The 21449-nt window shown below is 43.4% G+C and overlaps 1 protein-coding gene across 3 annotated transcripts in view; it reads left to right on the forward strand.

Moving 5' to 3' along the window:
• Nucleotides 1–21335, forward strand: part of MXRA7 (matrix remodeling associated 7) — a 65350-nt gene extending 44015 nt beyond the window's left edge. Inside the window, exon 4 of one of the 3 annotated variants that reach the window (XM_060271826.1) lies at nt 3377–10567. In XM_060271826.1, the coding sequence (XP_060127809.1) occupies nt 3377–3410 (34 nt within the window). In that variant the 3' untranslated portion in view covers nt 3411–10567. The other 2 variants (XM_035104560.2, XM_035104561.2) reach the window with 2 other exon arrangements.
• The last annotated feature ends 114 nt before the right edge of the window (nt 21336–21449 follow it).

Here is a 21449-nt window from a genome sequence, read left to right on the forward strand (position 1 = left end):
ACATACTCAAATACATATACAGATAATAATTCTAGTTACAGGTATGTAGCCGTGTTGGTCTGCCGTAGTTGAAACAAAATAAAAAAATTCCTTCCAGTAGCACCTTAGAGACCAACTAAGTTTGTTATTGGTATCAGCTTTCGTGTGCATGCACACGAAAGCTCATACCAATAACAAACTTAGTTGGTCTCTAAGGTGCTACTGGGAGATAAATTCATTATTTTTGAGCACTTACTTTGCTCTGCAGTCACACTTAGTTCCAATAAAAACAGGGACTATAGACTGCTATTATTTAAAGTAGCAGAAGGACGCCCTGCTTCTTCAGTTGGAGCTCAGTTCAGAATTCTCTTATGGTTTCACAAGGGGTCCGCAAATAACATTGTGATGGAGAAAGGAAGCCAGTTCTGGAACTGAAATTTATGTTTGTAAAATGTTAACCTGCAACCCTAGACATGTTTACTCAGAAGCAGATCTCATTGTTTTCCTTTGATGTTACTCCTGGATAAGTGTGTATAGCAGGCACCCCCAAACTTCGGCCCTCCAGATGTTTTGGACTACAATTCCCATCTTCCCCGACCACTGGTCCTGTTAGCTAGGGATCATGGGAGTTGTAGGCCAAAACATCTGGAGGGCCGCAGTTTGGGGGTGCCTGGTGTATAGGATTGCAGCTTAAACAGTCTGGATCTGCTTTCTCCAATAGACCAACTGGAAATCCACTTGTGAGAAAATCACTGCATATAGGCTCATTGGATCTGCTGATTCCAGCTTGAAAGCAAGTGACTCCCAGTAGAAGTGCTTCGGCTTGCTTCAGTTGTAGATTGCAACCACCACATAGGGTGACCAAATGCAACAGGACAGGGCTCCTTTATGTAGAATAGCTGTGTAGCCGAAGGAATTTCAGCATGCACAGCTTTTCATGCCCATGTTAGTTAGCACAGCAAGGTGCCTATATTTGGCCTTCATATCAATTAATAACAGACGAGAGGGAGCTTTATCGTCCAGTTCATGCACCTATCCTGTCCCCACAAGCTGACCCGAGTGGTGTAAGTGAGCAAGCAGAATAAATGAATTACCAGGCTAATACACAGATGTGAATTGTTGGGGGGGGGGGTGTCATAGGATGCCTTGTGGCATTGTTTGCCAGGTGAGTAACCGGGTCAGGAAGCCAAATGCTCAAGGGAACTGAATATGAATTTGTAGATTAATTTAAAGCTTTTAAAATGTGTGCAACAGGCACAAATATATAGCTCCTTTTGGTAAGAGATGGAGTTCACCTAACAGGAACATTTCGTGCTCATTAGGCATACCGCTGGAAGAAGACAATTCTTTACAGCCCTCAGTGAAGTAGCAATTTGAATGTACCCATTAGCTGGGTAGGGTGCTATAGGAGTGCTAGCTGTTACGTTCATACATACTACTGTGGGTACAGAAAGGCCCTGGAGTTGTCCTACTCTTACAAATGGCCTCCTACATCAAATGTCCTTCAGAAAAGCCTCTATTCATTGGTGCGCTTTGATGCTTTTAACTGCATGTAGTTAGAAATGAGTTTCTTTGGAAAGAAGATCTTTATGTAATCTGGGCAGTTAAGTTAAAATCAAGCCACAAAGGAATCAAACTTGTGGTCTCCAATAGCTGCGATCCATCCTTGAGAAGTCCCAACTCATTTTGATGCAAGCTTCGCTGTAAGGTTAACTTCTGCCTCAGTCCTAAACATATATATTTTTGGAAGAAGTTATTTAAGCCGTTTTTGGAGCAGTCTTTCATTTATTTATTCATTAGAACTATTTATATCCTGCCCTTCCACTGTAAGTCTCAGCGCTCAGAGCAGCTTGCCTTTTTGTATTCATGACATGCAGAAATACAGAAAGTTCAAGTCGGAGGCACCTCTGTCCTCATGCATATCTTTAACAGACAAAATGTAAACTTGCACATTTCCAGGGAATCAAAGTTGCTGTGCTTACATGTAGGAACATAATGTCCTTTCCTTCCTCTGTTGGTAATAATTCAAGTACCTGTTAGGCTCTCATTCATACCAGGCTTTCTCTACCTCTTCCATTAATACCAAAATGAAAGATCCAACTGTTTAACTAGCTTTTCAGGGATGCATCAGCAGGTAAAAGAGGCTCCAGGTGGCTAATGTGTTGCTCTACTGACTTTGGAATCCCATTGCTCTATTGACCTTGCATTGCTGACTAAAATTTTGCTGGGGAGAGATAGATAGAGAAATAATTTAAATAGAAATACAATACTTCTCACTATAGTCTGGGATGGCCCTTGATGGGCAACTTCAAAGTAACTGCACTCTCTTGTTTTGGTTCCTTACCTTTAAACCAGATTTGGACCAGAAAACTCTCAATTAGAGGACACCTTCAAACAGAGGACCATCCTCTGTGGAGTAGGACACATGGCCACCCCATATACCACATATGACCCAGAGCCTGTATGATGTGCAGGTCTGCTTTATAGACCACAATCATTCATTGGGTAGATCAAGGATGGGGAGCCCTATGACCCTTCCAGTCCTGTTGGATTCCCAACCCCAGTCATCCCTGGTCCTGCTGTCTGAGGCTGGTGGGTCCGACAACCTCTGGAGGGCCATCATGTTCCCATCCCTGCAGGTGCTAATTTAACCAAAAATGCAAGAGGACTGATGTAAGAACAACCAGGTGAGATTCTCTTGCCTCCATCATGGAGGTGGTTCAGTGACTGTTCCTCTGACCTTCCATTTAACAGGAAGGCAAGCGGTTCTACGGGACAACTTTTTCCTAAGGGCTGAGCATGTGGCCTGCCACCTCTCCCTGTCCTGGGTTGCAATGTCAGTGTTACAAAGGGTGGTTTGCTTCCTGGTTGACAGCATTTTCTCCTGTGCCACGCTTTTCCGTTCTAGAATTCACCTGGGCTGGGATCCTTGATGCTTGCTGCCTCCGTGCAGAGCCCTTTGCAAACCCCTCTCCAGCCTCCTGCACTAATTGGCATTGGCAGATTGTCGCATTTCTTCTAACGGATTCTCTGTTTCTTGTCAATGTGCCATATTTTGTGTGTCTGTGTTGTTGTTTTTCCCAAGCTCTTGGTTTTGTTTCTTTTCTTCTTCCCCCGTCCTTGCCCCACCTCTGAGTGCTGGCTGTGGCATCAGCAATTTCTCATTTCAGGCTTCTTCAAACAATCCTTCTTTCTAGCTGGTTTGTTGGGGCAGGGCTGCCCTCAGGTAAGGAGATGCACTGAATCAGATGAGGGAAGCCATGAAAACCCAGTCCTCCCCCCCCAATCCCTTGCGTGCAAACACAACGGCCTTACCCCTCAGCCCCACCCCAGTCAAGGACTGCCTGATAGTGCTGCCATGTTGATGTGACCCAGGTTTGCTGCGTTTATATTACAGGATTGAGCTGACCTCTGACCTCACATCCCTGTAGCAAGTACCTTAGGTCCTCGGCCACAAACATTCTTACAAATCTTTTTGGTAAGGAGACGATGCTTCTTAGAATTAGTGGTACCACCTATAACCTCTGCTAATGTGATCTGAAACTAAAGTTGACCATGTTCCTCCCCCCCCCCCGGTCCCCGCACCTCCCACTTCCCCCCTCCCTCCTCATAACTAATGAATTAGTCTCCTTCCCCTCTGTGCCCCATTTCATTTACCATGAGCACCACAAATCAATGTGATGGAACAGGATACACCGGCCTTCCCTAGTGGGACATTCACTGGCCTTTATTTTCCATTCTGCGGCTTACTCCTCCTAGGCAGCAGCCAGAATTAAAAATAACAATCAGATCTCTGAATCCACATTCTGACTTCATTTGAGTACAGCAAACTTGCCTCCCAAATTTGAAAATGAACATTTACATCAAATTGCTATGAGCTGGGCAGAACTTCCTTCCATTCAGGATTAGGTAGAGTTTCTGATTTTAGTAATATGGCCGTCTTTTCTGCCTGAAAGAACTGTCCACCCAAAATGAAAGACATGCAGCAGGATGATATTACAGTCGTACCTCGGAAGTCAAACGCCTTGCAAGTCAAACGTTTTGGCTTCCGAACACCGCAAACCTGGAAGTCAGTGTTCCGGTTTGCGAACTTCCTTTGGAACCCGAACATCCGATGCGGTTTCTGCGGCTTCCGATTGGCTGCAGGAGCTGCGCCTTGGTTTACGAACATTTTGGAAGTCAAACAGACTTCCCGAATGGATTCCGTTTGACTTCTGAGGTACGACTGTATCAGTTAGGGGCTGAGATACAATCATTTGCCTAAGGCCATTTTCTACTCCAGAGCTTGTGCTCTTTTAACTACCGTAGCACCCCCAAAGCTATGCACATGCTGAAATCTCTCCCATTGACACCAGTGGGGTTTTATGGTGCTTACCGGATTGGGCCCTGGGTTTTCAATATTGAAAGGTGTTTGCATTATAGGACACACTGACCCCAGTCCACTAATATCCTTTGCCACAGTTTTGCTGTGTTGTTTACAATCTAATAGTTGCAATTTTGGCTTAAATCAGCCTTTCCCAACTTGGTGCCCTCTAGGTGTTTTGGACTACAACTCCCATCAGCCTGAATCAGCAACGCCAGTGGTCAGGGATCATAGGAAGTGTAGTCCAGAATCTCTGGAGGGCACCATGTTGGGGACGGCTGCCTTATGTAGACACTACGCAACAACTACATCTGGGGCTTAGCTTGCTGTGCAGTCATGAAAACAAGAGGGTAGTTATTAAAGGGACCATTTGCCCAACAGCTCCAGAAATTCTCATACTGAAGAACAAGCTTTTCTGAAAATCATTATTGTTTAGCATTCATACAGTACTTCCCAAGTGCTCAGAAACATGCATTATCTCAACAATCCTTGAAACAACCCAGTAAGGAAGATCAATAGTATTCTTGAGATGGAGAGTAGAGATGAGAGAATTGTTTGCCTTTTGAGTCTATGGTAGAAATGAGACTTGAACCTAGCCACACAGCTACAGCAGCTCTGGCTTGCTTCTCTGCCTTTAACGTAGGTTTGGCATCAGCAAGTGAAGCTTTTCATGTCATGGAGCTAATCAGTATCCACTGCTAATTGCTCCACATAAAACTGCTGTTCAAGGGGCAACTATCTGGGCCAGTTCAAAATCTGGCAACAGGGAGAAAATTCAAGGAGTGTCCTGGTCATGTCAGCTTTCTGATTTAACCATTAAAGCACAAACGGAAAATGTTTCAACACTTCACATGTAAGGGATGCGTTTGGAACTCGTTCAAGTCAGAGGCCAAGGAAATAGGCAGGAACAGCAAAGCTTGAAGGTAGCTGAAGACTATGGATTATGATCATGCCAATGTTTACTCAGCCAGGACATCAAGCCAAGGTTAAAGCTTTCAAGATTGCAGCACAAACAGGGAAAGATACAGCCCCAGGAATAGAGAGTAAGAACCGAAGATGAAGGGCAAGCTATGACATAGGATCCAGCAGGGGTCAAGAGCAGTGACAAGCCAAATGGTAAGATTAGGGAAGAAGCAAACAATAGAGGACTGCAAGGAATCCAGCTGCACTGCATAGGCTCTGCCTGCCTGGCTCCTCAATACTTTTTGTCCTCTTGGCTTAGCTCCATTTCATAACTTGTCATGGTAGCTGAGGATCAGCATCTGTGTCCAGTGCCAATTCAAGGGCCCCTAGGGGGCAAGATGCTCTCCGTGGGCTCCCTTCCCTAAGCGCACCCACCCCTTTCTCCCTCGCCATTGTTGCCACAACACGCCTTTCCTTTGGGGCCCAACAGGCAACCCTGCCCAAGAGAATGAGTGCAAGGCATTGCTGCCCCTTCTCCTTGCTCACTCTAAGAGGGCAGGTGAACAGGCAGCAAGAAGAAACAGCAGCCAGGGATTGGAAGCAAGCCTCCTGCTGGGGCATGGGCTTCAGCAAGCGTCCTTGATGCCAACCTTCTCAGTGTTGCAGATACCCCAGTAAAAATCTATGAAGCTGCCCTGCAGTAAGTGACTAGGTTCTAGGTTGTGGCCAAAGCCTGCAGCCCAGAAGCCGCTTCAAGTGGCAAACTTCCACTTCCACTTAAGTTAGTAGTCCCTTCGGTGTCAAGGGAACAAACCAGCCTAGAAATGCTCATGATTTCAAATGGGTTCCACATTCTATATTTACGTATAAAGCATTACCTTTTCTCCTCTTATGCACTTCCACCTACCTGCCTATCTGGAAGTCTAAAGGGTGCATTTTAGAAACAGCCTCAGTAAGTGATTTGTGAACTATACTTTATGCATCTCTGGTCATATTAGGAGTTAATCCTGAAGGATGCAACCATTCAAAGCAGGATATGATTTTGGACTCTGTCCTTTCCAGTCTTCTAGTTATTACGCTTCATTTTTACTCCCCCCCCCCCGGGAAGAGAATGTGAGATTCCTGGTGTTGGGGCGCCCTCTGTAGATCTTGGAAAGCATCTCTGCAAAAACCCTTCACCTTTTTTTGTATTATGGTGGCATATCCACACCAGATTGGAACTGGTTTCTCAACCAGTCCCTCTTCCCAGGGAAACCTTGGCATTGTAGCTTGAGGGTGGTGGTGATGGTAGATGTGGTGGGGACCTTTCATAGAATTCTCCTCACCGTGTCTCCATACTACAATTCCAAGCCTTCTTTGAGGAAGCCTAGGCAGTTAACAAGGTATAAACCAACATAAGTTGTTCTGTGTAGTTAAGCGAGGGTCTAGAAACACAGGTTTTCTTGGTCACCAGAGTAGACTTGTTGAAATTAATGACCGTGACTTACTAATTTCAGCGGGTCTGCTCTGGGCAGGACCTGGGCTGATACAACCCACAATATCTTCTTGTCATTCCATAGATGAGAGAAACGGAGAGTGGGGCCCCCTAGCACTAAGGGTATGAGCCTAAGCCTAAGGACAAGAAGGTCTGCGGATGGCCCCTGTGAAATTTCCATTTTGAGGTGAATGTCTGTGTGCACATTCTTGGCACAGTTTTAGGGTCAGCCAGAGGCGAAGGGCAACATTCGAGTGTCCCGTGAGTTTTGAAAGAGCGACAAAGGTCAGGATGCTTTCTGAATGTCACCCCTCCTGGGAAATATCAACAAAGTGCCATTCTGATGTAAGCACCATTTGATAGTATCAGGTGCTGTTGTTTCCAGGTACGGACAACCCCAAAGCAGTTTTCTGACGGCCAGACTTAGACATCATAGGAAACGTGCAGCTCTGCATCTAGCTCCACTTCTCTTTCTCTAATGTGTAGTAGAACGTACCTTGTGTTGTGACATCATGATCTCATGTTTTCCTACCTCCCAATTATGCAGCTTGGGGAATGAATATGATTTTGGCATTGCAGATTGCAGCCTTTATACGTTCTACTAGACATTTACGACAGTGGGAAGATGGATGCAAGGTGGTTGTGTTTACTCTCACCAATAGCTGTGTGTTTGCCCTAGTTTAACTCCAAGTGAAGAAGAGGAGAATGGAGTGGGTGCAGCCCTCCTGCTTGACCTGCCCTTCATTTATGATACATTGGCCAAAGCTTGCAGCAGATTTGTGCACAACACTCTGAAACTCAAAATTCATACAACAGGAAGAACTCTCAGCTTTGGATCTAAATGTTAGTGCTCCACAACCTCTTGGTGAAATCCCACAGGGTAGGGCAAGAATTTCCCATTTGGGGGTCTGCTTGTGTCCTGTTTTTAAGGACAACATACAAGTTTGTCTTTCTGGACACAAAGCATCACTGTTGCGTCACTGCAGGCTGCACAAACACGTCATCATGAGACAGCTCCTCCGAATATGCCAAAAGAAAGAAGCAGTTGCAGAGAATCAATCAAAGCAGCTAAGGCGCTTTTGCCAAGTCCCCCTTCCACAAACACAGCTAGGCTTTCCAAGGGGTAGGGAATACATTGGAGCAGGTGCCTTTTTGGCCTCTGCCAATCCTGCTCCCCAGTGCATGCTTCCCCCCTGTGCTTGCTCCTCCCGTGATATCTGCTTGCTGATTCCTTGTGTGTGTGTAGCCTTGGGATGGTAAATACCTTCTCTTCCTGTCGTCATTTGCCCTTTCGCTGCTTGCCTTGTCCTTCTCCTCCCAGTCCTTTATCAGCAGCTTTGCTTTCCTGTCCAGCATGGTGCTTCTTTGGGATAAGAGAGGCTGGTAAGTTTCTGTTCCTTATTTTGCTTTTCATCTTTTGCAGCACGGTAAGAGCACTCAAGGGTGGGGAAGAAGCAGGAATCTTGAGACCCAAGGTGGCGGGGGCTTACTGCAGTCAGCATAGCCATTTCTCTAGAAACTATAATTAACCTGCATGCAAATTTTCAAATAAAACCATTCATATAAGGGGGAATCATGAGAGAACACCCACTGAAATTAACATAGGTGCATCTATTTCAATGGATCTCCTCTGAGTATAATTTAATTGGATACAACTCATGGTGTCTTTTAGCTAGTGGCCCAAAATTTCTCTTCTTTCCGATTGTGCTTGGAAGGCATAGAGAAAACAGAGGGGCAGTGGGATTGCTGCTTTGAGCTTTGGAAATTTTCCATTTCTGCTCAGCTTCTAGTTCTCTCCTGGTCTTTTTGTTCTTTATCTGTGCCCCACCTGGCAATCCTTCACAGAATTTCCTTCTCATATCTTCTGTGCTGTACTGATCCTTCTCCAGGCAGTTGATGTCATTCCCCATCTGCTAACTTATGCGTGTTTTGCTGTGTCAACAAGTGATAGGGAAGGGGATGAATTGATTAGGGAGCTGCAGAAAAATACTGAATGGGAGAACTGGGAGCCATCAAGGGACTATGATCTCATATTCCTCTCCCTACTTGTACAATATTTTGGATCTATGCCATGCAAAGTTAGCTAACATTACATCAGATGAATTGCTTGTATAGCGACATGTTAGCTAATGCAATTCCTGATGTCTGTAGTAAAATCTAAGTATATTGGCTTGATTGGGCTGTTAGTGAATTGTCCAGAAATGTGCATTTTGGGGTGATCATGGTTAAAATATTTTTTCTGTATTCCCTAAAAGTGTGGTATTTAGGTACCCTCCTTTCCCTATGCATGGAGAAGATGCACCAAGAATTTCATAGAACTGAATGTCATTTTGTTTCCCTAAAACACGAAAGTCAGTGACTGTCCACAAAGCTGGAATCAAAAAGCATGTGGAACTCACTTTTGCATGATGCTGCTTACATTGCCAAGCCAACTGATGCTGACATTAATGTTTGTCTTAAGATTGGGATGAATTGTTTCAGCTGAAATGACAAGGTGAATAAAATGCCTTACACAAATGTATATGGCATCAAGAGAACTGTTGTGTGGCCCAACAGCTGAAAAAGACTTGACATGACAGGCCGAGGTCATTAAATCTGTTGATCCCAAAGCTACTTTGGGGAAAGGACCATTTCTGAAGAGTGTAATGGCATTCAAATGCTGTCTGCCTGTCTCTTAAGCCATTAAGCTCCTTTGACCCAAATGAGGTAAAAGTGGTTTAAGGGCAGGCACACCAGTTCCTTAATTATGTTGACTGCAACCTAGTGGAGCTATTTCATGATCATTTCCATTGCTTTAGCCTCATTAACTTCAGTAAGTCAACACCGGTATAAATGATCTTGGATTCATACATTTTGCTTCTTTTTCTTTTATTCAATCTATAAAAGGGTAACAATAAACAACTGAGTGTGACTGAACTATGCTGCCCATTGTAAATTATTAAGATATTATTTCCAGCATAAAGAAGATTCTAGCCTGTATCTTTTTATACTGGACAATTGGGTGTAAACTCATTTCGTCTGATATATAAGACATGGGTGAGTATACATCTTGTCCACTGCTGTCTATGATAAATGGTTACCAGTATCCATACTACCTCAACAGCAAACCTTAGCAACCACGTGCTCTCAAAATATTTATGAACCAAGTCAGTTTTTTATTTTTATAAAAAATGTATGCAGTTGGGGGGGGGCGAGATAAGGAAATTATGCTGGGATGTGCATATTTTTAGGAAAGGGTTTCCAGCAGAAATGAGATTGGTTAAAGCTATGTGCTGCAGTAATTCCCTCCGTTGCAAGCTCCAGTTTCCTGGGTCAGTAAAAACTGCTTCTGTCAACCACGGAAAGACTAACGCAAATCCGTAATGTGTGAGAAGTGCCGGCACCAGCGATGTATGGCCTGCCTGAATCTCTTCGTAGACCTATATTATGAAACATGCTATTTGGTCAAATGACCCACATTTCTTGGGATATCAAAAGGGGGAAATGTTTGAGGTGGGACACTGAGACATACTAATTTGGTTTTACATGGATCCTTGCACGTTTTCAGTTTGCAGGGCTAGAACTTGGAATATGCCTGGCACAAAATAAGAGGTTTCTAGGTATAGTTCTCACTTTCTTGGGCATAGACTACCCTGCTGCAAATGATGAAGCAAATGCCTTAAACCTTGAGGCACCCCTTCTGCTAATCACTGTGTGTGTGTGCCTGGGTGGTTCAGAAACTTTCCTTCAAATTCCCTCCCTAAACTCGGTTCTTTTCCTCCACTTATCTCAGAAAGTAGTAGTAAGAAAGCAAGCCACAGAAGGCGACATGACTGAAATGTATCCTCTTTATTTTTCTTCTTGTTTCCCTTGCAGAACTGAAGACTATATGAAGTTATCCCTAAACTCTTCCTAAGGCTTTCCCTTGGGCATCATTAAAGGCTTGAGAAACAAACAAACAAACCCCAAACCAACCTGATACACATACATAACCGAAAAATAAATAACCCCTCAAAATACGGGACTTTCTCTTTGGCTGAGCGAAGCTGAGTTCCTCAGAAATAAACCTTTGTAATATTGAGACCGTAAAGAATCTGTGTGGCTTGATCCCAAGAGTTATGTGGGCTAGAGAAAGTTACAGAAGTTACATTTTGAGGGTGCTGTTCTTGGATGTCAAAGTAAAACTCATGAATGCACTTTGTTGTGACAACCACTCCATATCCGCTGTATCCAAAATTAAAACCCGAGATATTCCGTTTAGATAGCATGGACAAAGGTTGCCCATTGCATCAGCCAGTCCAGAGATACAATATCAAACTATTTGGTCCCTTTCCACCCCTCCGCCTAGGACCAAAAGCTCCCTTTATATCCTTGAAGACAATGCATTGAGATATAAAGCATTGTGAAGGTTTGTGGATGGTGGAAGGATGTAGACTTTAGTTTAGCCTGTCTTGCTTCATAGCCCTTTGAAGACGAAGCAGTCCTCCATCTGAGGTAGGATGAATCTTGAGAGATAAGAATGCACTCCTAGGAATGTGTACTCAATGGGGCTTACTCCCAGCAAAATGGATATACAGGATTGCCGCCTTAGTGTAATAGTTCATGACTGATTTTCATCATGAGGTCTGAGCATCATTAATGCTCAATAGCCAACACCTCTGTTTACTTAGCGGTTGTTTCCTGTCCCCAATAACAGAGTTAGAAAATGTAATCCATGAAATATAAGGCAACTCTTGAAATATTAATTATAAACTTCCCGAGTAACCTCAAAGATCCTTGTTTTCTTTTCTCCCTGACACCACACTGTTACATCTTTTTTTAACTTCCCTGAAAGATTTATCAGATTATTAACCCATACAGAAAATAACGTTTGATGGGCCTTAGTGGCTGGAAACCATCAATTACTGTAAGCCTACACTGGTTTTATAAGTCTTTTCCTCCACAAAGGTAGTATTTCAGGACAATATTGATGTCACTTCCTGTTTTGTAGAATTACCATTTTAGGCAGGAATTCTCTCTCCCCCCCCATACTCCTGTTTTTTCTTCATGTTTTGAGGGCAGACTGATTTGATGCTTAATAATATATCAAACCCAAGCTGCTTTTAAAAATGATAACTTATGCAGACAATACTTGAAATTGTTTAGTCAATCATTCTTTGGGGCACCTAGGTTTGGGGCGGATGTTTTTCCCCCCCTAGCATAACTTTTTCAAGGGCTTATTTAGGAAACAGTGGGAAGTTTGGCTTTTTTTTTAAAGTCTAAGCTTCTGCTTCTGTATGTTTTCACTAGCAATACAGTTTGCAATTGAATCCTATTTATATATACAGATATGTATAAGGACACTCGGCTTTGAAAAACCTGTTAGCAACCATTCTGCCTCCAACTCACATCGACAGATTCAGTGTTCCAAACAGCATTAACTATGCAAAGAATGCCTTATATACAATATAATGTCTCAGTATACAGCAATACGTCTATTGTACAAGGAATATTACTAGTGGCAGTGAGCAAAGCTATCTCCTCAATAATGACAAAAATGGCTGTCTGGGTATTTTTTACATTTTTTTTCTAAATGTGAAGGTGGATCTTATATACATAGGGCTGTAATTTCTAGTGGCTTAAAATGTATATTGCCATTATTCAGTCCAATAAACCTTTAAATAGTTTATATGAATGGTCATTGTGTTTGTTAATGTTTCCATGCCTTTCCACCCTCGAACTACTTGGTTTGTTTCAAATATTACCCCAGGGGTGGGGGTGGGGTGGGAATACTTCAAAGAGCATCCATTATATCCTCCTTGGAAAACAATACCATAATTAATGCCCAAGATTAACAACTAGAAGACAGTCTCATCTTTGAAGGAATGGTATGAGAAGTAGGTATTCTAAAAGAGCAAATTCAAGCTATCAGTTTATGTTGGGTTAAAAGTAGGCAGGGCACAAAGTTACAGGCATCTCTTCCCGCCACCACCCTGCAGCTCTCAAAAACTTCCTTTCATGCTTTTGCATGACATGTGCTCTCTGGGCCTGTTCACATTTCGCATAGGTGAGCAGTGTTAACAGTGGACTGAATATGAGCACATGTGGATGGGTTGTCCTCTGGGCAGCCGAAAAGTGGTTGAGGGGGAAGGTTGAGACAGCACCAAGCCAAGCAAAGTTGGAAATAGAGAATAAGGCTGCATCTGGATGGCATCTCTGCTCAATGAACATAGGGTTAAACCAGAAAGATGAAGGAGAACAAGACCTTCCCTCAGTTACAGATAACCCTAGTGTCAATGATCACTACATCAATGAAAAGATCACTCCATACAACTTTGCATAAAACAATTTAGATTAACTAACACAACATCTTAAAAATAAACACAAAGTCTAACACCGAAAGGAAAAAATAGTGGCATACAAGGCCAAATGTTTCTGGAACATCTGTTCCCATTGCACAGCTACTCTGGCCTGTATAGGCTGGGTGTGGTCTGATTAAGTGGTGCTTTGGTCATTTCTTTTGCTATGGCTTCTCTATGATTTCTCCCTCACTCCCTTTAGGAATCTTTCTAGGTTCTTGTGGGAAGAACGGTAACTCAGTGGAAGAGCGCATGTTTTGCATGCAAGAGGTTCTAGGACAGGTTCATTCTCTGGCATCTTCAGATAAGGCTGGGGAAACATCAACTGGAAATCCTGGAAAGAGCTGCTAGTCAGTGTGGACAATATTGAGTTAGATGGCTTCAGTGGTGGGCAGAAGTGCTTACTACCTGATCTCTGTGCAGGTGAGTTGTTGTTGTTGCTGCTGCTTAGCAAGAGGGAGAGAGGGAAGGGCAAGGCTGTAGGGAGGTTGATTCCACACAAATGCATCAGTGGAGTTAATACCATGCTCACGCCAGTGTGTTTGCACAGTGCCGACCTCCCCATTGCCTCTTCTTCTGCGTAAGCTGCAGGGACCCACCTGATGACATCAGCTACTGGATAGACCAGCAGCTTCATTGTTCCTACTCAAGACTACCATTTTAACCCTTCTCTTTCCAAATAGTACTACCTTTTTATCTGCTTCTTTTCTTCCACCACCACCACCTCCACACAGCTGTCGCAAGGGTGGGGGCAATCATAACTGGGAGTACAGCAAGAGGCAGAGAAAGTGTAAGCCCATTTCATCCACTCCAAGGTCCCAATAAAAATTATCTCTCCACCCCCCAATATTTGGGGCTGAGGAAAGGAAGAAGTATCACTTAGTTATAGAATGTTATTTGGATTCCAAAAATCTAGACACCAAGCTGGCATTCTAGTGGAGCAGCAGTGACTGGTAGATGCTAAATCTTCCGCATCCGGATGTAAAAATGCTGAATCAGCACACAAAGGATGCTATTCAGTTAAGTCATCCTCAGAGCAGGCCCACTGAAATCCATAGACTTAAGCTTTTGGGCCAAAAAGCAGCATCTAAATAAACCATAACAAACAGATTTCAATAGATCTTCTCTTATTGTAAGTAGCATTGAATAGCACACAAAATATGAAGACCAGAACCTGAAGTTGCAGTACAAGAGATATTCCTATTCCTGTCTTCTTCTTTTTTAATGAGAGTAGCCAACAAGGGCATAGAATTATCCGAGTCCAAATCATCTGTCCAGAGAGCTATTCCCAGCAAAGACGCTGGCCTGGCCAGGATGGCTTTCTTTTTATACCTTCTGGGCTTGATGACACATGTGACCCTCACCTGTCCTAAGCCTACTCCAGCTGAGGAATCACACACCTCCTCCCCGAGCTAGTGAGCCCCACCTGGACTGTGGGTTCTTGCCTGCCTTCCCTCAAAACTGACAGCTGTAAGTTCTGAAATCCTGAGGTCAGGGGTGGTACGTCCCATTTTCCCACTTCAGGCAAAACAGGAAGTGCCACCCTGCTCTGCCACACCACCACCAGAGGGACACTCACCTTCTCTTGTGGAGAAGCAGTGCTGGCATTGGTGCCGATTCCCTGAAAGAGCTTGCAGGATCTCACCCAGATCTCATGAGCACTTTTGCTCTCCTTGACATCTTGCAAGACTTTGGTGAGATCTTGCAAGATCTTGCAGGAAACCAGCAGGAGATCAGCAGCTATACTGGCACCGCTGTTCTGGCAGAGGTGGGGGAGTGGCAGGAGGCATCCATGAGGCTGGCTTCTGCTACCTGAGGCAGCTACTTCACACCACTTCATGGGTGGGCTGGCCTTGCCTGAGGTCACTATGAGCATGCACACTGGTATTTGTTTACCTGTAAGCACACAGCTTTCTTATTATTTTTCCTCAATCTATCAGATTTGCACAAAACAGCAGCCGTCCGTCCGTCCGTGGATCCATGGATATTTGTTTATATGTGCACATACACCTTTTGTGATCTACCATGCTTGCACAAAAGAGCAGTCCAAAACTGGAAATAAGTGATGCCTCATTCCAAAGTAGGTAAGGATTTGGTGGTGTTCACATGAAAGACTGCCTGTCACTTCATTTCCTCCCCCTGTCCTCTCCATCTCCTGTACCCATAGGCATACACAAATATTATTGTAAAGCACTGAAAGTGCTCAATTATCTGAGGTTCTGCCCTCCCAGCAGAAGCCTCCCCCTCCACCCCATGTCCTATTTACAGTACAGCGTATTTTTACCCATTATTTCCCAAGAAAAGCTCAACAACTTTTATTTCCTTTTTTATAAAAAAAGCCCAACAACTTTGGCCACCCCCAGTGGCGTAGCAAGGGGGCGGGTCACCCCGGGTGCCACCCTGGAGGGGGGGTGACACTCGGCGTCCCCCACTGGGGAACCATTTCCCCCCCCCCCTGTTGCATGAGATTTTTCAACTGTTCTTATATGTTCTTTCAATTCTGATTTCATATCTGAAGTCAGTTTTTTCCTGTAAGCTCTAGGGTTTTTTGCAATTCATGTTTTTCACTTTTCACCAAAGCCAGAGCTGCGTGGGGGGGGGGGGGACAAAAAAAAATTCCACACCGGGTACTACCTAGGGCTTGCTACACCTCTGGTGCCCCTCCCCCCAAATAAAAGTCCTGGCTACACCCATAGTACCTAATCTGGAATGTATAAGAGTATCTGTCACCATGAATCAGTACTGGAGGCTTGGCTATAATAGAGAAGTCTTCTGAATGATCAGGGCAATGAACTTTTAAACCCAAGTCACAGGTATAATGAAATCTATGCAATGGGTAGCTGTGAACAGAGTGTTCCACCACTGTGTGTTCTCCTCAGCAGGGATAGTTACTAAACTACTGTATTTTAAAAATGGTAACCATTTCTCTCAGACAGCAATGGCTATGGGCCAAGCTATGTGATGCTCAGTCACATTATGTTTTCATGTGTGTGTGTGTGCTAAAACCACACACACCAATATGTCTGCTGTTGAAATTGAGCATGACAGGAGATATGCTTTTCTGTTTTCCCACACTAACCCCACCCCACCCCCCAAGCTACTATTGTCTCATGGCACACTCAGTCCACCTGCACACATCTTCCTCTCTGCTTTTGCAACTTCTGCCACTCATTCCGTAGAAGAATATGTCAAGGGGAAAACCACATTTTGTATAGGCTGGTCCATAGGCTTCTGCTCATAGCCTAGACTGCTCTTCCACTAGCACAGGAGACTTCAGCCTCCAAATCAATACTTCCTCTCCTCAACCATCCCCCGCATACAGCCGGAAAAATTTGCTCCAGAGGATTGCAGAATACCCCATAACAAATTTTGAAGGCGTGCAAGGAGAGGAAGGGTAAGTCCCATTGCATGAGCATAACTCTGCACTCACAGCATTGGATACAACACATACAGTCCTGTTCTACATCCTCTTTTTAGTGAAGAAAAAAAAGTAACAAGAAAACTTACATTTCTTTTGGAACATAACCGTGGAAAATCCATTTTTAAGCCAGAGGTCTTTAAAAAAAAATCTAATCCATTGCTATTGATTACAGAAGTTCCTCTTAGTTCCAAATCCAGTCTTTTTCTGAATTTACCAATATTTCATCTTTTGCCACATCAAGAAACCGACATTCATCTGAACTGCAGATTCACGAATGTACTTGTTCTTACACGAGTACAGTTGCCATGTGTAACCCAATAATTTTGCAAGATTCTTGCCCATAGAAGTTCATATCTCAATAGACTTTAAAACATTCCAAAGAAGTCTGTTGCTTTATCCATTCAGATGTGCCTTAAGATTGACTTGTGTTCCATAATGGGGGTGTGGGGTGTGGACAGAACTAGTTTCTCTCTTTATATGGGAGGGTGGGAAAGATGACTGTACTGGGCAGGACTTCGAATGGGCAGGACTTATTGTTAGTATTCCCCTCCCCTTTGCTAAAATATGTTTAGAATGAGAGTTCCACATTAAAGATCTCACCTGTGCTGTTAGACATCTATGGTTTTCTGAAATAAAATATGCAAATATCAGCACTTAAGCATCACAGTACTTTGTGCAGATGTCCTCTTACCCTTGAAGGTTCATTTAAACTGAACTTGCTTCTGTACCTCTGTTAGGGAATTTTATAGGGGGGGGCACCCAAACGAGGCTTCATTTGGGAATCAAAATTGGCACAAATGCCCTCAAGGGGACCCCGCCTGATCCTACAACACCACTCTAGTATCGCACCAACACGAACCCCTCAAGATCAAGCCCTGTGTAATAAAGGCTCCCTTTCCTACCCTTTCTCTGTTGCCTGAGACTCTATGTAACCATATTTCTTTATGAATGAATACCGTGTATCTGTATTTCTAAATGAAACCCCCTTTTGCAACTCTGGCCAAGGGCTCTCAGGGATGCAGGGAACAGCCATAATGCTTTAAGCAAGAGGTCACGTAGCCAGGGTGGTGCTCCTCTGCATATCCATAATCCATACAGGTACCATCTCCTGCCATTCCCGGCCCTCCAAAGCCAGAGGCAATACACACACCTGGACCCATTGTTCCCCCCCCCCCCGGCCAGGTACTCAAGGATCCCCTCCCGGATACTTACTGGTACTTGCTTATCAATGTCCTGGGACATCGTGCATTGTTACCTTATGTTAATCCTGTTTACCTCCTGTTTACCTGTATGCTAATGCCCCTTGCACCTTCCCCTTTTCTGACATTTTACCCTGTCACAAGTGATGTGTGTATGATGCTTTCGATGTGCATTATGGGATGGTGGTGGGAACTTTTAAAAGTTCTTGCAGCCCTGTTCATAGTGTTCAGTCTGGCATTGAACCTGCTGCGCAGTAATAAACCTTGCTGTTTGCTCCGGATCGTGGCTGGACTCCTTCCTTTTATACTCCGCAACGACCACAGGCCCTTGCCTGATGAGCTGGGTGGCTGAGCATTCTCGCACCCAGAATTTTGCCCTAACAACCTCACATATCCCTTTGGAACCCCTGCTCAACTCCTCATGGCAAGCTCACTGACTCCTGAATAGCAAAGTATTAATCCCCAGTTGTCCCTAATTTCAATGAAGAATAAGTGCTAGATCCGTTCATCAAGGTTTCAGAGTGGAGGAGACCATCAGAAAAGTATGTTTTGGGACGAGAGTTATTTTTAAGGGTAACACACTTCAGAGATGCTTGTTTCTACAAAGTAAAGTTCAAGCTGAACATATAAAAATGCCACAAGTCACAGAGCATGCCCAGCATCTAAGGTCTAAGGGATGGGAGAAGTAACCTGAAGTCACAGATGTTTTTAGACATCCCATCACTTCCCTCTAAATTACATTTGTCCTTTAAACTGAAGTCCTGCTGTAAACAACTGCTCTGTTGTGCCTCTCTTTCTGCTTGAAGAAGCTATCTCTTTATGTGAACACCTTGATACGTAAAATAGCACCTTAATGGGTTAGCTTCCATGATTTCTGAGACTAAAAAATAAACATGTTTTTTTGGAACCAGTGGGATTCAGGGAAATAGCCTTTTGTATCTGAAAAGACCACCTCCTGTTAATAAAGGCATCCCTGTTTAGGGAAGTTTTTAATGTTTAATGCTGTATTGTGTTTTTAACATTCGGCTGGGAGCTGCCCAGAGTGGCTGGGGAAACCCAGCCAGATTGGCGGGGTATAAATAATAAATTATTATTATAAAGGTAAAGGGACCCCTGACTATTAGGTCCAGTCGTGACCGACTCTGGGGTTGCGCGCTCATCTCGCATTATTGGCCGAGGGAGCCGGCGTATAGCTTCCAGGTCATGTGGCCAGCATGACAAAGCCGCTTCTGGCAAACCAGAGCAGCACATGGAAACGCCGTTTACCTTCCCACTGTAGCGGTTCCTATTTATCTACTTGCATTTTGACGTGCTTTCGAACTGCTAGGTTGGCAGGAGCTGGGACCAAGCAACGGGAGCTCACCCCGTCACAGGGATTCGAACCGCTGACCTTCTGATCAGCAAGCCCTAGGCTCAGTGGTTTAACCACAGCGCCACCTGGAATTTATAATTTATTATAATAATTATGTAATAATTATTTATTATATAATAAATTTATAATAATTTATAATTTATAATAATAATTATTATAAATTATTATAAATGAACACACTCAGAGTGGGGATTAGAAACCAAGGTCCCCCGCACCCAGAGGCACCTACTATTTTCCATTCTGAATGTTAGGGAAGGGTTTCATTCAAATGTCCTACCATAAAGCAGACTTTAGTTCTGGGATGGGAAATATGGTACCATCCAGGTGTTGATAGCTGGCTGGGGCTGATGAGTCCAACACCTGGAGGGCCACAGGTTCTCAATTCCTGCTTTTGATGCTGGATGGGGGATATCCCTGGGATATCGTACTCATACCACAGAGACACCAGATACAACTGCAGAAGAAGTAGTAGTATTGGAAAGCATTGTGTCAGACTCCATTAACCCTGCTCAGAGGCATTGTAAATTTATGAAGCAATGGTTTCTCCATTTTCTCTCTCTGTTATTGTTCTTCTCTTCTTGGCAGGGTCCAAAGAGAACAACTGACTGCCATCTTCACCCTCTTAAAGGAAAAAACAGAAACTTTTGGGGAGATGTCTGAAACTGACATCAAAGAACAGCTTAAACTTTATGACATGTAGACTACAAGTCACCAAGCCTCACCACTGTTTGTTTTTTGATTCTTTAGCACACTGGAGGCTGCAGGACTTTCAGCAAAAATGCATAGAACAAGATAATGTTTGCGGTTTGACCTATTTAAAATATTCAGTACTAGCTTTTTTTCTGATTTTGGGAACTGATTTTTCCTAGAAGAAAAATGTCCTCTGGTTTTTTGTTTGAATATAACAACTGCTGTCCCAATCAACATTATTAATGTTACACTCGCATTGAGGGAAGATAACCTTAGTGCTGCATGAAGATTCAATGTTTCCGAACCCAGCTGAAACAAGATAATTGTTTGAAATCTCTTTTGAGATAATGTAACCAATTAGGTAATAAATGGTTGTTAGAAACATATACTGTATTTGCTGGCAGCAAAGTAAATAATGTCAGCTACTTTCTCAACATATTATCTCCCATTTATTTCCAAATATATCATTTTCTTAATTGGCATTGCATTTACCAGAATTCACACACTTGTTGACAAAACTTTCTCATGGATGCTGTGGAAGGCTAACCCCCCCCCCCTTTTTAAGCTGATGATAAACATTAACTTAAAACTTTCACAAATAAAGATCTATGCTCAACAATATTTAATAAATGGATAAATGAAGAGAAGACTCCCTGGAAAAGACCCTGATGTTGGGAAAGATTGAGGGCACTAGGAGAAGGGGACGACAGAGGACGAGATGGTTGGACAGTGTTCTCAAAGCTACAAACATGAGTCTGACCAAACTGCGGGAGGCAGTGGAAGACAGGAGTGCCTGGAGTGCTCTGGTCCATGGGGTCACGAAGAGTTGGACACAACTTTAAACAACTAAACAACAACAACAAATGGATATACTGCCTTTACCTTTGCCTTTTACCTTACTGCTAAAAGCACATTAGGAAACTTTATGAAAAGTGTGTTTTCCTGTTATGTTTTCTTAAATAAATGTATTCTTGATATCTTAAATAAATGCATTCTTGTTTAACATACAAAAGGGGGGGGACACTGAGTGTGCATGTGCTGTTGGTGAGAAGGACCATCTATGGGCTTTGCATTTGTTCTCCTGCTATTCAATATAAGGCCAGCAGAAAGGAAGTGGGGAGGGGAGATTGCCCCAAGATCTCAGGCTAGGATTAAAATAACACTTTATTCTAGTTTTCAATTCAAATTTCACGTGCGTTCCCCTGGTAGGAATAAGCCATACAGCCTTTGAACTAAATGCTCCACGACACATTTAAGAACTCTCAAAATATAGTTATGTATTGACCCAGCATTCTCCAGTAAGATGGAGACTCTTATTTATTTTAAATGTCCACATTGCAATTCTCCAGTCCAGTATGGCTGTTCAGAAGGAGAAGCATCACAAGCTATCAACAAATTAATAAAATCCAAAATTAAAAAATTTGTGCCCCTGCATCATAAAATGAGTAATATTACCCGCTTAGAATTTAAGGCAGAGATAAAATCAACACATAACATCTACATGAATGTGGAAATGAATCCACAGCTTGTTAAGCAGTGGGAGAGAAATGCATCTTGTTCAAAGGGACTTTGTGGGTGTAAGAACACATGCTGGGATATCTTCATTAAATAATAGTCAATTCATGTATTATAACAGTGTGATCTTACTGAGGGTTGCTCACTGAAAGCTTCATTGATTTCATAGGACTTCCTCCTAAGCAAGTGAGCATAAGATTGCCACCTGTAGTTTGG

This window comes from Zootoca vivipara, chromosome 2 (assembly GCF_963506605.1).
Source record: "Zootoca vivipara chromosome 2, rZooViv1.1, whole genome shotgun sequence".
NCBI classification, from domain to species: Eukaryota; Metazoa; Chordata; class Lepidosauria; order Squamata; family Lacertidae; genus Zootoca; species Zootoca vivipara.